General features: G+C 39.3%; 1 protein-coding gene across 1 annotated transcript in view; it reads left to right on the forward strand.

Annotated features, from left to right (window-relative positions):
- LOC111153125 (IQ motif containing H) overlaps nucleotides 1–14,427 on the forward strand; it is a 184,957-nt gene that overhangs the window by 61,325 nt on the left and 109,205 nt on the right. The window contains exons 6-8 of the mRNA XM_022511922.1: nucleotides 3,613–3,741; nucleotides 4,374–4,396; nucleotides 12,561–12,599. Coding sequence (XP_022367630.1) covers nucleotides 3,613–3,741; nucleotides 4,374–4,396; nucleotides 12,561–12,599 — 191 coding nt within the window. The remainder of the gene's footprint in view (nucleotides 1–3,612; nucleotides 3,742–4,373; nucleotides 4,397–12,560; nucleotides 12,600–14,427) is intronic.

The raw sequence follows: 14,427 nt of genomic DNA on the forward strand, positions 1-14,427 counted from the left end.
CTTAAGGCTAGGAAATCAAGCCCAAGAAACTCTGCCCACCACATTTCAACTACAGGACCTATAAATTTGGGTAATTTCTTTTTGTCAAGAAGAGTTCCAAATATCCTAATGTTCTTGGGCCTGGACATGACCTTCCTACCACCTGCAAGAATGGAAACGCTATAAACATGTACCAGTCCAGGTTTTTTTGAAGGCTTTGTGAACATTGGCTCCATAAAGTCAACCTTAGTTCTTTAAAAATGACTTGTCATTCATGATTAATAAGTATCATTCTGAAATATGAAATTCCAGACAAGGTCTTAGTTGCATAAGTGATTTTTCCAATTATATCTTAGTAAAAGGAGAGCAGATTTTTACTGAAACTATGCAAGTAACTTATTGCCATGAAAAGTAAAGAGCCTCAAAGAGAGTTTCTGAATTTGGGAGACAATGGTGAGCCATTTAAACTATTAGAAGTTTGATTTCCTTATTTCCTAGAAATCTTAAGAATATTCGATTTACATAAGCACTTACTTCTCTCTGTAAGTCAACCTGAACAGAGTTTCTTCAATTTGAGACTTTACAATCTAATTTATTAGTACCATCTGGAGACAGCAAAACATTCTATATTCACAATGAGAGATAAAGGCCTTTCTGAATGACAGATACATAGACTTACAGATACAGGCATAGCTTATAGTGTCAACTCTATAATTTAAGCTACAGATGGAAAATGAACACTGAAACACACCTTCTGGTCCAGATACCACCTTCTTTGTGGGCATGACATTCTTAGCTGATTTGAGCTCAAAATACACAAGTGGAAAAGCAAAAGACTGACAAACTATTTTCTCTATTGTCCCCTCACTCAACAAGGAATTAGATCTCTATAAATTAATCCATTTATGGAGATCACCAAATTCCCAGTCACTGTATCTACCAATAAGGAATAACTTAGACATACACGAACCGAAAAAGAAAAATAAAACAAAAACAAAATTTAATAGGCAGTAATACTGAAATTAGAAAAACAGTCAATAAATTTCTATTGCCACTTTAAATTTGCTAACAAAATATATGCCTGGACCTGGTTCCCTGTGCAGTGCATCATTTCTTCCAATTTCAGGTGACTCTTCTGCTCATCTTGGCAAGATCTCCAAAATTATTAAAGGACATATATATTTTAAAGTAAAATCATGATTCTTATACAACTATAAAATGAACACATCAAAGATTTTATTGAACTCATTGATTAAATGAGGGTATCAGTAGGATGTTACAATTAGTTCCAAGGAGAATCCAAATAGACACTTTTACAAATCAAGAGTAGTGAAATAAATTTGCAAATGGACACACCACTGGCTTTTGGGGGATGACAGAACCATCATCCCTCTGTGTGACAGTTTATTCGCATGTATATAAAACAAGAAATATTTGCACTGATTTCAGTTTTCTATAAATTAATCTTAATCTCTAGAGAACTGTAAAAAAGACTCATCAAAAACAAAGGTGATTACAGGGGTCAGATAACCTCCAGAGGTTCCAGCATTTCAATGAAAAGATACCCAGCCTCTTTTGCTTATCCCAAAGTCTTAACTTTTTCCTTCTGGTGGTAAATGTACACACATGTGTTTATCTAAAATTAAGTTAATTACTCCAACCAGTACTAAAGCAAAAGTTAAAATCATGCCTATATTCTTTGGGATTCTCTCTGAGTTCAGTAATGAAAATATACGGAATTAGAAGGAGCTCTGTTTTTCACATCTGCAAATCAGGCATAGGTCTTGGAAACGGGATTTAATATTTAAGGGTGGAAAATAGTTGTGAGGACAAAGAATTACTCTTAATATCTTAAAGTAGTTAAATCCAGTGTTAGAAAAATTAAAACCTGAAGTCCTCATTTCAAATGGAGCTTAAAGAGTTGTACTCTGGATGAGCAGTTCTTAAATTTTAGAAGTACAAAAGATTGATCTGGAATGCTTACTAAAAAATGTAGATTACTGGGCCCCAGTTGTACCGACTCTCAAACTTCAGGGCACATAAATTATGTCCTAGAGGCTTCAATAATGCAGATCCTCAGGCCCTGATCTCAGAAGTTTAGACAGGCTCAGGAGAGGGCCCAGGAGTTTCATTTTAATAAGAAATTCTCCCCCCAAAATGATTCTGCAGTAAGCAAACTGAAGATTTCTCTTTGGAATCATTGTTTTACAAGTGAAGTCTTCTCCAGCTCCCCAATCCCTCAGTGTTCCTTTCTCTGAATTCCTGTAATACTAGACTTCAGTATCCTTAATAACAACATAACATTGTCATCGAGGTCCTCAGACAAACAGAAACCGTATTTGCTCCCCTTAGAATTTGTGCCAACTTCTTCAGCTTAGTCCAGCTTGGTACACGGCTTGCAGACGAGGATTTCCTTGAGACCCAGAGTGCCTTACTGTCCTTCCTATTACACGAGAGCAACAAGAGGCTGAAGCCCTATCACAAGTGTGTTTCACATCCTCCCTGGCTTTCTGGCTTCCACACAATAGATCCACCTTAATGAAAGCATTACACCTGCCAGAAGGCTTTGCTCAATTCTTCCTTGATTGATTAATTTATTTAACAGTCTTTTGTCCTTCAAAAGCGCTGGCCCCAGCCATGCGGATATAGTACGAGTTCTAGGAATTGTCAATTAGGTGCGTTAATACTATCCATGTTGCACAATTACACTAAATTCATCTATTTGGGCAATCACATCTTCTGATGATGTGAGAAATGTCTAAAAATAACTTTCTCTTTGTTATTGTTTTGTTTTGTTTTTAGAGGGAGATATTGAAAGAGCAGAATGTGAGGGGCAGAGGGAGAGGGAGAGAGAGAATCTTCAGCAGGTTTCACGCCCAGCATGGAGCCCAACATGGGGCTCAATCTCATGACACTGAAATCATGACCTGAGCTGAAATCAAGAGTCAGCTGCTTGACTGACTGAGCCACCCAGGTGCCCCTAAAAATAACTTTCTTTTATAAAATATGACTCATTGTAACAACAGGGGAATAGTTACAAGCACATAGATTTTCTTTCTTTCAGAACAAAACCTCTCCTTGGTTATGAAGACTGTGTACTTGATTTCTCCAAATTTTAAAAAGAATAACAATTATCGATCATTGGAAATGTTATGTATAAAGAAGTTTTAGATCACACTTACCTTAAATACCTTAAAATGAATTTTTTAAGATATTATTTATTTATTTATCAGAGAGAGCACAGCAGGGGGAGCGGCAGGCAGAGGCAGAGAGAGAAGGAGGCTCCACACTGAGCAAGGAGCCCCATGTGGGGCTCTACCCTAGAAACCTGGGACCATGACCCCAAGCCAAAGGCAGATGCTTAACCAACTCAGCCCCCCAGGCATCCTGAAATTATCTTAATACAGTTTATTTCATAATGCCACTATGGGAAATGCCATTTTATCTTGGGTTAGAATATTAAGCTTAAAAGAACATGTACTATAGTGTTTTCTTCATGCAAAGGATTAAGGCACTAGATGTGCTTTCACAAATAAGATGAGTAGAGTAAGTTACACTTGAGAAATTCATAGAGCTCAGACTTTGTAGAAATGCTTGGAGTTAAAATCATATTCTTTTAACCTTCCTTTTCAGGGATTTTAAGTATGATTGAACGAGGACTGATTCCACCAACAGCAAGGATTACCTTTCAGAATCCACCCATTGTACCAAGAGCAGCTCCTTTGCATAATTTTGATGAAGCACATAAGATCCCAACTGCCGGTAAGACAGTCTTGCCTGAACGCTTGACTGGGGATACACAGGAATTACCTCCCACCAAAATCTAGTCTTCCAGTATCCAACTTGTATCTGCAATTATAGGACAAGATGACAGCTGTAACAGTTCTGAGTTTTCACTTGACTAAATAAAGTAACTTTAGTCTCTTCATCGAATACCGACACACGGCCTGTTGGGTTAGAAGGTTGGTATTTTCAGGGGGCTCGCAGCTTGGTTGGGAAAACAATACAGACAGAACAAAGATAAATAACAATACAAAGAAGCATGGCATATAAACCCAATGGATGTTAAAGTCTAGTGCTACAGGTGTTCAAGGGACAGTTGTGGAGGGGGGAGATAATAGACTTCAAAGAAGAGCCTAGATAAAATCAGGTGTTCAAGAAAAGTGCCAACATGGGACTCTACTACTTGTGGAAACTCGGGCAAGCCATTTCCTTTGTCTGGGCTCCAGCTTCCCCATTATAAAATAAAGGGGTTGCGGCTAAATGAATTCATCTGTTCAACAAATATTTGTTGAATGCTTGCTTTATCAAAGGTAGCATTTAAGGGCTGGGGATCCAACAGAGAATAGAATAACTCAGACAACATTTCGGTCCCCATGGTGCTTACATTCCAGTGGGAGAAACAGATAACAAGCAGGTGAGTAAATGAGAATTTGAGCTAGTGGTAAGTGCTAGAGATAAAACAACATGAATGAGAGAATGATAAGGAAGTGGTCACTTTGCTTGTGAGGGAAGGGTCGGGGAATGCCTCTCAGAAGATGCATAAGGCTTGAGTTGAGGTGAGTTGAGGTACAAACGATCAGAAGAAGAAAAGATCTAGGGAAAAGCATTCTAGAGATAGGCCAGCACAGATACAAGGGCCTAAGGACTAAAGAGGGAATGAGCAAGGGTGGTATAGCTGGAGAGCCAAAAGCCAGGGAAAGAAGGGAGGAGATGATGCTGGAAAATAGAGGGGAATGACATGACATAGGCTGGAGCAGAGACTACGAGTTGTCCTCAGTATTCATTCTTCCCTGTTTCCACAGTAATGGAGCCATGAGTGGGCACATGTCAGCTTAGCTAAAGACAACATTTCCCAGGCTTCCTTCCAGCTAGCTGTGCCCTGTGACCAGGTTCTGGACAAAGAGGAAGAAAGCAAAATAGGAAGAGAAACTTCTGGGCTGAGCCTATAAGAGGAAAGGAGCATGGTCTCCCCCTTTCCTTTCCTCTCTCTGGCTAGCTGGGAGGCAGATGTGATAGGGAAGCACTTGAGAGCCACAGGGGGAACTCCATGTTCCATCTCCCAAGTCCGGCAGAGCTGCCCTACCAACCTGGGACTGTCTTCCTTTCAACTCTTGTGTGAGAGAGAAATAAACTCTTAATTGGTTTAAACCACTCTATGAGTTTTAGGATCTTTCCCTGTAAACATATTTTACTATAGCAGAACTAGCATGAACTAGCAAACCACGATGAGGAGTTGGATTTAACTAAGTATAACAAGAGCCCACTAAAAGATTTAAACAAGAGGTTAATATATTACCAATTCCTCACAAATTTTTCCAGAAAATAAAAAAGAGAAAACACTCCTCAGATCATCTTAGGAAGCCAGCATTCACCCTGATATCACAACTAAAGACATTAGAAGACAAGAAAACCAGTCTGTTTTCCTTCATGAAAATAGAAAAATCCTCCACAAAATATTAACAAATTGAATTCCATAATATAAAGAAAGAATAATAAATCATGACCAGGTATAGTTTATCCTAATAATGCAAGACTGTTTTGACACTTAAAAAAAATCAATCAATGTAAATCATCATATCAATAAACTAAAGAACAAGAACCATATGACCATCTCCATCTTAATACATAAGAATAAAATAAAATGCAACATCCATTCAACAATAATACATTTTTTTTTTAAAAACCTAAGCAAACTAAAAATAAAAGGGAACTTTCTCAGCCTGATACAGGGCATCTACCGCTAAAATCATACTTAATAGTGAAAGACCAACTGCTTTCTCTATAATTATGATCAGGAACAAGGCAAGGACATCCACTCTTACCACACCTATTCAATATTGTATGGAAAGTCCTAGTCAATACAATGAGGTAAGAAAAAGAACCAAAAATAAAGAAATTAAACTGTCTCTCTTTAGGAACAGAATGATTACTACATAGAAAATTTGCAAGATCTAAAAAAAAGATAATAGAATAAATAAGAAAGTTTAGCATGGTTTCAGGATACCAAATTAACATATAAAATATAATTGAATTTCTATACACTAGAAATGAACAATTGAAAATTGAATTTTAAAAAACAATGCCAGGGTGTCTGGCTGGCTCAATCAATACAGCATGTGAATTTTGATCTCAGGGTCACGAGTTTGAGCCCACGTGTAGTGTATATTTAAAACAACAACAACAAAAACAATGCCATTAAAATAATACCAAATAATTAAATACTTAGGCAGAAAACTAAAAAAAAATGTGCAAGATCTGTATATTAAAACTCCAAAATGCTAACTAAAAAAAAATTCAAATAAGACCTAAATAAATGGAAAGGTAGGCCATGGTCACAGATTCAAAGACTCAATATTGTTATGTTAATCATCCCAAAGTTGTCTATATACTCAATGCACTCCAAATCAAGATCAATAGAATATTTTTGTAGAAATTGACAGGCCAATTCTAAAATTTATATGGAAAAGCAAAGATGGTACAATAGCCAAAAGAATTTTGAAAAAGAAAAGGAACATTGGAGGTCTCATGTTATCTGAGTTAGTATAAAGTTATAGTTATCAGAACAGTGTGGTATTAGCAAAATGATAAATACAGAGACCCATAGAGCAGAATAGAGAGTTCAGGAGTAGATCTACCCATATATGGTCAATTGATTTTCAACAAGGACACAAAGGCAATTTAATGGAAAAAGAATAGTCTTTTCAACAAATGGTGCTGGAACAACTGAAGATAGACGTATAAAGAACTTTGACCCATCCCTTGCACTATGTATAAAAATTTACTCAAAATGGATCATAGAACTAAATGTAAAGTCTAAAACTAAGAACTTTTACAAGAAAACAAAGGGGGAAAATTTTTGTTTCCTTGGGTTAGGCAAAGATTTTTTAAATACCATAAATCCATAAAAGTAAAAAAATGGGTTCATTGGACTTCATCAAAATTTAAAACTTCTATTCTTTTAAAGACGATATTAAGCAAATGAAAAGAAAAGCTACAGATTGAGAATTCATATTTCAAAACATGTACTTGATAAAGAATTTTTGTCCAGAATATATAAAAACTCTCAAAACTCAATAAGAAAATAAGCAATCCAATAACCTAATAGACAAAGGATTAAAACAGAAATTTTACCAAAGAAGACACATGGGTGGTAGATATGTAAGTGAAAGCATGCTTAACATCAGTAGTTACTAGGGGAGTATATATTAAAACAAATCTTAATATATTTAAGATAATTGAAAAATGCTTGAGACACCTTGGTGTCTCAGTACCTGTTAGGCATCTGCCTTCAGCTCGGGTCATGAGCCTAGGATCCTGGGATTGAGCCCCACATCAGGCTCCCTGCTCATAATTGAAATCATACCATGCTTCTTTTCTAATCACAATGGTATGAAACTAGAAATGAATTACATTAAAAAAGAAAAATCTTATGATCATCTCCATATGTGAGAAAACTTAAAAATCACGTAATGCAACTCAACATTAATAATTGGCGGGGGGGGTACCTCTGAGCAGAGTAGAAGTGTAAGAGTATTCTCTGACCCTGATTATTGCCTTCAGCCAAATCCCCAGAGCCAATATTCTTAGTAGGCAAACTTTAGGAGCATTCTATCTTGCCATTAAAAGCAGAGACAGTTCAAGAATGACCACTACTGCCACCGTCATTGAACACGTCCTCGAGGCCCTAGCACACACAATAAGACAAAGAATGGAATGGAGACAAGGAGGGAGGGAGAAGGGGCATCGGCCAGGAATGTATGGGACTGCAAATATCAGAAAACCTAACTACCAGTGATTTAACCAATGAGAAGAGTTCATTTGTCTCACATGTAAGAAATCAGGGAGTAGGCAGTGTAGGGCTGGTGGTACTCAATGGAAGAATCGAAACAGCTCTCTTTCTGTTTTATCTTCTTTGGATGTTTGAGCTCAACCTCATGCTTGCCACCTCCTGGTTCTGTGATGGCTCCTACAGATCTGGGCCTTAACGTACACATTCGAGGCAGAAAGAGGGGAAAACAGTGGTTACCAGTTTCTTCCCAGAAAACCCTGGATGGATTTCCCCTTACATCTCACTGATCATATGGCTACTGTTAGGTCTAAGAAAGGCTGAGAAAGTGAATGTCTAGGCCTGGAGTTAGGTTTAGGGTTAAGGTCAGGATTTGGGACATACTTATACTGAATTCTTACACAATAAGTTATGCTCGTTACAATTCATTCATAAAAATTCTTTGTTGGATATTAAATATATTTACTATTTGGGCCATATTTACACTAAAACATTATTTGTTGTTTATCTAAAATTAAAATGTAACTGTATGTCCTCTAAAAATTTTGTTTGCTAAATCTGGTGTCCTTTGGAGCTGGGCATATTGAAAAAAGAATATGTTTTAAAATTAGCAAGAAAGAAACGTTATTGGGCATGTACATAACAGGAACTAACATAGAAGCATACAGGGTTGTCCAGAAAGACAAGATTTTTTCCTCCTGATATTATTAACTCTGACAAAGTTTATCATACAGATCTTTCCAGAAGGAAAATTGAATAGCAAAATACAGGCAGTACCTTATGATATAATTCTATTGGAGATGCACATTCTTCAAATGCATGTGTCCCAAAAAAGTTAAGGCTACATGCAGTTATAATTCAGTGACAGAATTTCTGCAGGTAACTAATAAAAACTTTTTAGAAATTTTAGATATACCATTAACTGTGGATTACCCATATGAAATTACAAATATTTTAGATCTTTATCTACCAAATTTCATTAAAATTTTACTAAAATCCTTTCAAAATTATGCCTACCCAAAAACTTGTCAGCTGCTGTTTTGTTTCAACGTGAGAACTTAACCATAAATCTCACACTCATCTGTAGGAACCTGATAGTTTAACCAACAGTACACTGAGCCTGCAGACACCAGGAATAACAGGGCTTTACAGGTGAATCTGTGGATTTCAAGTAGCCCAAGTGTCCGGGTGTGGCGTGGTCTTCAGATGTGGGAGGACATAGTCCAAGTGAACAACAGGGTAGGAGAGCATAGAGGTCAAGGCAAAACCTGTATGTTTAAAATGGAGTCTTCAGGGGCACCTGGGTGGCTCAGTGGGTTAAGCCTCTGCCTTTGGCTCGGGTCATGGTCCCAGGGTCCTGGGATTGAGCCCCACATTGGGCTCTATGCTCAGCGGGGAGCCTGCTTCCCCCTCTCTCTCTGCCTGCCTCTCTGCCTACTTGTGATCTCTGTCAAATAAATAAATAAAATCTAAAAAAAAAAAAAAGGAGTCTTCGCACAGTCTAGGCAACTGCCAGGCTCCAGGAAGGGACGAGCCAAGAAAACCGAAAACCAGGTCAAACCAGCTTGATCAGAGGCAACCAACAAATGCCTTTTGTGGAGATAAATTTTATTATTAGATTCTGGAATCCCTACTACTTTTTTAAGAGATGGCCGAAGAGATTGCTTGCGGCCAACCTGTGAAATGTGAACTGGGTCCAAACTGTGCGCTGGTGTGCTGTATTTGATCGGTGTCCGCCTATACTTTCTCAGATGAAATGGACAGAGAAGGGGTTGAACTAAGAGAGTTGAAAGAAGCCTCACTTCTTTGACTCAATTTACTACTTAAATAAACTATTTTTGTTTTCTTCTTGGAAAGAGTAGTATATGGATTTTTCACCCCTGAGAATGTCAGACTTGAGCTATTTGTACAGGGCAGTTGGATTTGCCACCAGGCGACAGGAGAGATATGATTTCTCTCCCAAGCATTGTCTAGCAGGGAGGCCTACCACCTATGGACCAGATGTGTTCTCTAAACATTGTTGCTCTGAGATTTAATTAATTTCAAAAATGATATTTACTGTGTTTTTTCACTTGTATTATTTCTCCCAACCCATTTAAATTCTTCAAAATCATCTTTTTTACTGACCACACAATAGAATAGTCTACCATGTGCAGTTATATTAACTTCCTTATTAAATGAACTTGGGAATATGGCTATTTGAAGAGCTCTTATAGCAAAAATTTTGTGAGGATTTTATTTATTTTACTTGAGAGAGAGACAGAGCACAAGCAGGGGGAGGGGCAGAGGGAGAGGGATAAGCAGACTCCCCACAAAGCATGGAGCCAAACATTGGGCTGGATCCCAGGACTCCAAGATCATGACCTGAGCCAAAGGCAGACACTTAACCAGTTGAGCCACCCAGGCACCGCACAAAATGTTTTTATATGACAAATATTACTCTTTAATGTGCTTGCTTTTAAGATGGGCCTTTTTGTCTGGGGAGTGTGCACAAAATGAGTTGACCTTATATTCTGAAGGAACAGTTGCTATCCCATGCTTTTGGCTTTCCTTTTGAAATCAGTGTTCACAAACGTTTCATTGAATTGATACAGGCAAGACAATAGTGAACAGTGACAGAGCCATTTGACTTTCAAGTGGCAGACCCAATAGCATCCACCCAGTGACTCAGCCTTTTTCTGGAAGAGGTAACAATGCACCACCTCCATCCACAGCCCCTTTGGCTACACTTCCAAAACCACAGCCGATTCCCGTGGAAGCAAAGAAGTTCTCTTCCAAGAAACAAAGATCAAAGGTATTCATACTTCTTTTTTTTTAAGATTATTTATTTATTTAGAGCGCATGAGTGGAGGCAGGGGCAGAGCGAGAAGCAGACTCACCCCTGAGCAGGGAGCCCAATGCTGGGTTCGATCCCAGGACCCTGAGATCATGATCTGAGCCCAAGGCAGACGCTTAACCCACTGAGCCACCCAGGCACCCCTCATGCTTTTAACTAACAGAAGAAAATTGTTAAATACAATATTCTCCGTTAGATGTTTAGTAATACACACATATTACTGAGTTGTAACTTTCATAGAGAAATAAATACTATTTTGGTTGCTGGGAAGCATTTGATTTTTAAAGGGGGATTGCTGTTTGTACAGCAATGTACGGCATGGCAAACTTTATCATGACAGTATCCACAGGGTCTTAAAAAATTCAATCATGTCACATTGTGACTAAATGACTGGGCCAACCCATACCACTAACTGGGTCAAGAGTCCTGAATATGAAAGCTATTGCTTTATATCCAAATTCATGTTGCACAGGGTATGTTCTTACGCGGTTTTACTCTACTTCATTGTCTTTAAGCATAGGATAAAAAGCAAGCTCTCCAGTTTGGCAAAGATATTCTAATGAGGAAAGGGAAGAAATTCTGTCTTCTCTAACATTAGGACCTCACGGTACAACATAATTAATCCTTCTGGAGATTGTCCAGGTTTAAAGGTGCTGGACTTTTGAAGCTTGCTTTCTTACGTTTATAAGCCACAGAGTTGTGATAATTGAAACTTTTCACCAGAAAAAGGAGACACCTGGCAGGGTCTTTTTCTGAGCTTACCCTATGTGGTCATATTTATAGCTGCTCCATTAAAAAGATTAAAAAAAGCAAGGAAGAAAGAGAAATGGAAGAGTGGCAGAGAAGAAATGAATTCTACTGTCTCTACGTAGTAGACTGTTACCTGCTCTTCCCAGACCATCTTAACACCCAAATCTTCCTCAAGATGCTTTCCCTGCATTTGCAGCCCTGGTGGGCTGTGTCCCCTTAAGAGATTTCCAAGCTGTTTATGTAGCAGCGTGTCATGTGACACCCCAGTTGCCATGGCAAATATTTGTGTTTCATGAAAAATGTGGGTAAAAAAAAAAAAAACAAAAAAAAACTGATGTAAATGGCCAAATCCCTAGACAGACAGGCCTTCGGGCTAGTGTTTGGCCTGCACCACGATTGTTTCAAATTCAGCTGTTTAACAGGCTGTGCGAAGGCCACGGGCTAATGTGCATAATGGGAACAGGCGGGGGCACCTGTTTTGATTCTCACCATGTTTGAGCTCTCAAGTCCTACCGTGTTACAGACAACAGATCTACAGGTAATACAAACATCACTAGATTTTCTGCGGTAATCGATCTGAATCCGAAAAAAAAGTTTTGTTTTAATAAAGACACTTAAGGAGGGCTAATTAGCCCTGCCTTTCATATCCTCTCTGCTGACTTCACGAAGCTTTCCCCTAGTGCTGGGGCAGTCATCTATAAAGACTATTTCCTGTGGTCTCGAATGGGTACGTTTCTGAATCGGCTGTTCAATGGCAAATGTAATTATTCCTGTGCTCTGTGAAAAGCGTCCTAGCATGGAAGTGGAAAGGCTCACCGAAACCCTGACGGAGCCAGAACAGACCTTAGGTCAGCGTCCACCATTGGACGGCGCGGTGCCACACGGAGAAGCCCTTTCTTGGAAATACTCTTTTCAGTGTCCCCTAGAAGCGGGACTTGGCATCTGACTATAGTTGTTGTTGTAAATATTTACTTTGTCAAACTCTCTCTTCAAATCAAACAGGGCTCTTGGCAAGCAAGGCAGGATCGTCTGGGGTGGGAAAGGTCTTTCTAATTATTAGCTCCTGCCTGCATAGAAAGAGGGAACAGGCTGGCCCAGCGGGGGAAGCTGGGGGAAGGAGGTGGGGGGAGGCTCTGTGCTATTTGTTTTGTAAAATTGCCCATGAGAGTCATTTTGATTTAAACTGTGTCTCATTCTTCATTGTAGGGGAAAGGCAAAAGGTCAAGAGGACATCATGATAAGAAGGTCTGTAATTTGTGTGACTAGTTGAAATTTGGGGTTTGTCACCTGATGTCCCTTCCTTTTGCTGCAGGGCAAAAGTATGGGAGGCCGGTGACAGCTGGAGACTGCAGCAAAAGTTCTTTTGCTCTTCTTTTATAAAAGAAATTAGATCATGCCTTCAGAAAAAAAAAAAAAAAAGAAAGGTTCATTTAAAGTGAAAAACCTTCCCCAACCCCCTTCAGTTAGGACTGAATTACTTCCCAGGCTTCAACCCAGAAACGTGATTTAACATCCTCAAAATCTGGCTGAATCACAATGGTCTTCAACCTCAATCTAGGATCCTCATCTTTTGAAAGTCCACTTGAAAAGGAATAAAATGCGAAAAAAATTCACTTGGCCCCAGCATGTGCATACGTGTGTGTGTGTGTGTGTGTGTGTGTGTGTGTGTGTGTGTGTGTGCACGCATTCATACACACGTACACACGCACACACGCTGCATATATGAGGTCACTGGTAAGGGTATGGGACTTAGAACAAAGCTGCCTAAAACCAATAAGGTAACAAAAACTTTGGGGGAATGACATCGTTCCCACAGACAAGTACGTGCCAGTAAAGAACATTCCACTGGGTCATGCGTGAGTCATAAATGTTCTGTACTTGAAGCAGGGAAGAGCTGGATTCTTCTCTTACTAACAGAGGAATTTTGAGCAAGTCACTGAAATTCTTGGTGCCTCAGTTCCTCCTCTGACAAATGGGGATAATAGCTCTTTTCCTAGAATTTTGCTATATTAGTGCTGTTAATGTGTGTGGAAATACTCTGGAATTATAAAGCACTTTCAGAATTCACTGGCCTATTTTTAAGAACATCTTCTAGGCCTCTGTTCCTTTGGGGATTTTATCAGAAAGAATTTCACAGGGAGCTTAGCAATCCCTGTTCAAGAAAAAAGAGCCCACCTTTTGGGTTTCCTTGTAGTTCTGCAAGGGTGGGACTAGACAGAGCTGTACTTAAAACAATGACTGCATACAGGCCTTCTGAACCGAGACAGATTGCTCCCGTGTAAACTAATCAACGCACTCAGAACCTTCCTCCTGCTTCCCTTGACTTCTTGCTGGGGGGAAATTGTGAGCTTGCTTCTACACTTTAAAAAGGATGTGCTTTAAGAACACTAGGCATGATGTATCTGGAAGATTTAGAACAGCGAAAGTTGATTGAGGATGTTCTTCGAACATGACAGTAAGCACCTTCCACACCCCCCGAATGCTCACAGCAGCCCTAGAACCTCCGTACTGTCATTGTCCCCAGGCCCACGCAGTTGGTCAAAAGGGTGCAGGGGATCCAGATGACAGAATGAGTCTCCAGAGTCCCCACTCCTACACACCAGTTTATGAACTCTTCCACATGAGCTGGTTTTTCAAATGTTACCACCACTAGGATGGTAACTACTACTGACTACCACAACCACTGCCACTACTACTAACTACTAGCACCTTGCACATATCACGTGCTTACTCTGTGCCCTCCATGGTTCCTATGCTTTACGTGGATTAGCTCACCTCATTTGACAACATCTCTGTGCAGTAGGTACTATTATTATTCCCATTTTCCTGGAAGGACCCAAATATGAAGAAGTTAAGGTCATCTACCTAGTAAGTGACAGAGCCAGCATACAGAACAGGGCCATGCAGCAGCCAGAGCCCCAAAGCATTAGAGAGTTTTTAAACTTCCAATCATTTTTGGTGGAAATCCTTCTAAAAGATCCCATCTCTCTGCCTCCCTGATATAACTAACATCTTCTCTCCCCAGTATCACATATGCAGAGAGCCCGTTTCTGGTCATTTTCCATTTGCTTCC

Source organism: Enhydra lutris, unplaced genomic scaffold, assembly GCF_002288905.1.
Source record: "Enhydra lutris kenyoni isolate GAN:26980312 unplaced genomic scaffold, ASM228890v2 scaffoldscaffold31, whole genome shotgun sequence".
NCBI lineage: Eukaryota > Metazoa > Chordata > Mammalia > Carnivora > Mustelidae > Enhydra > Enhydra lutris.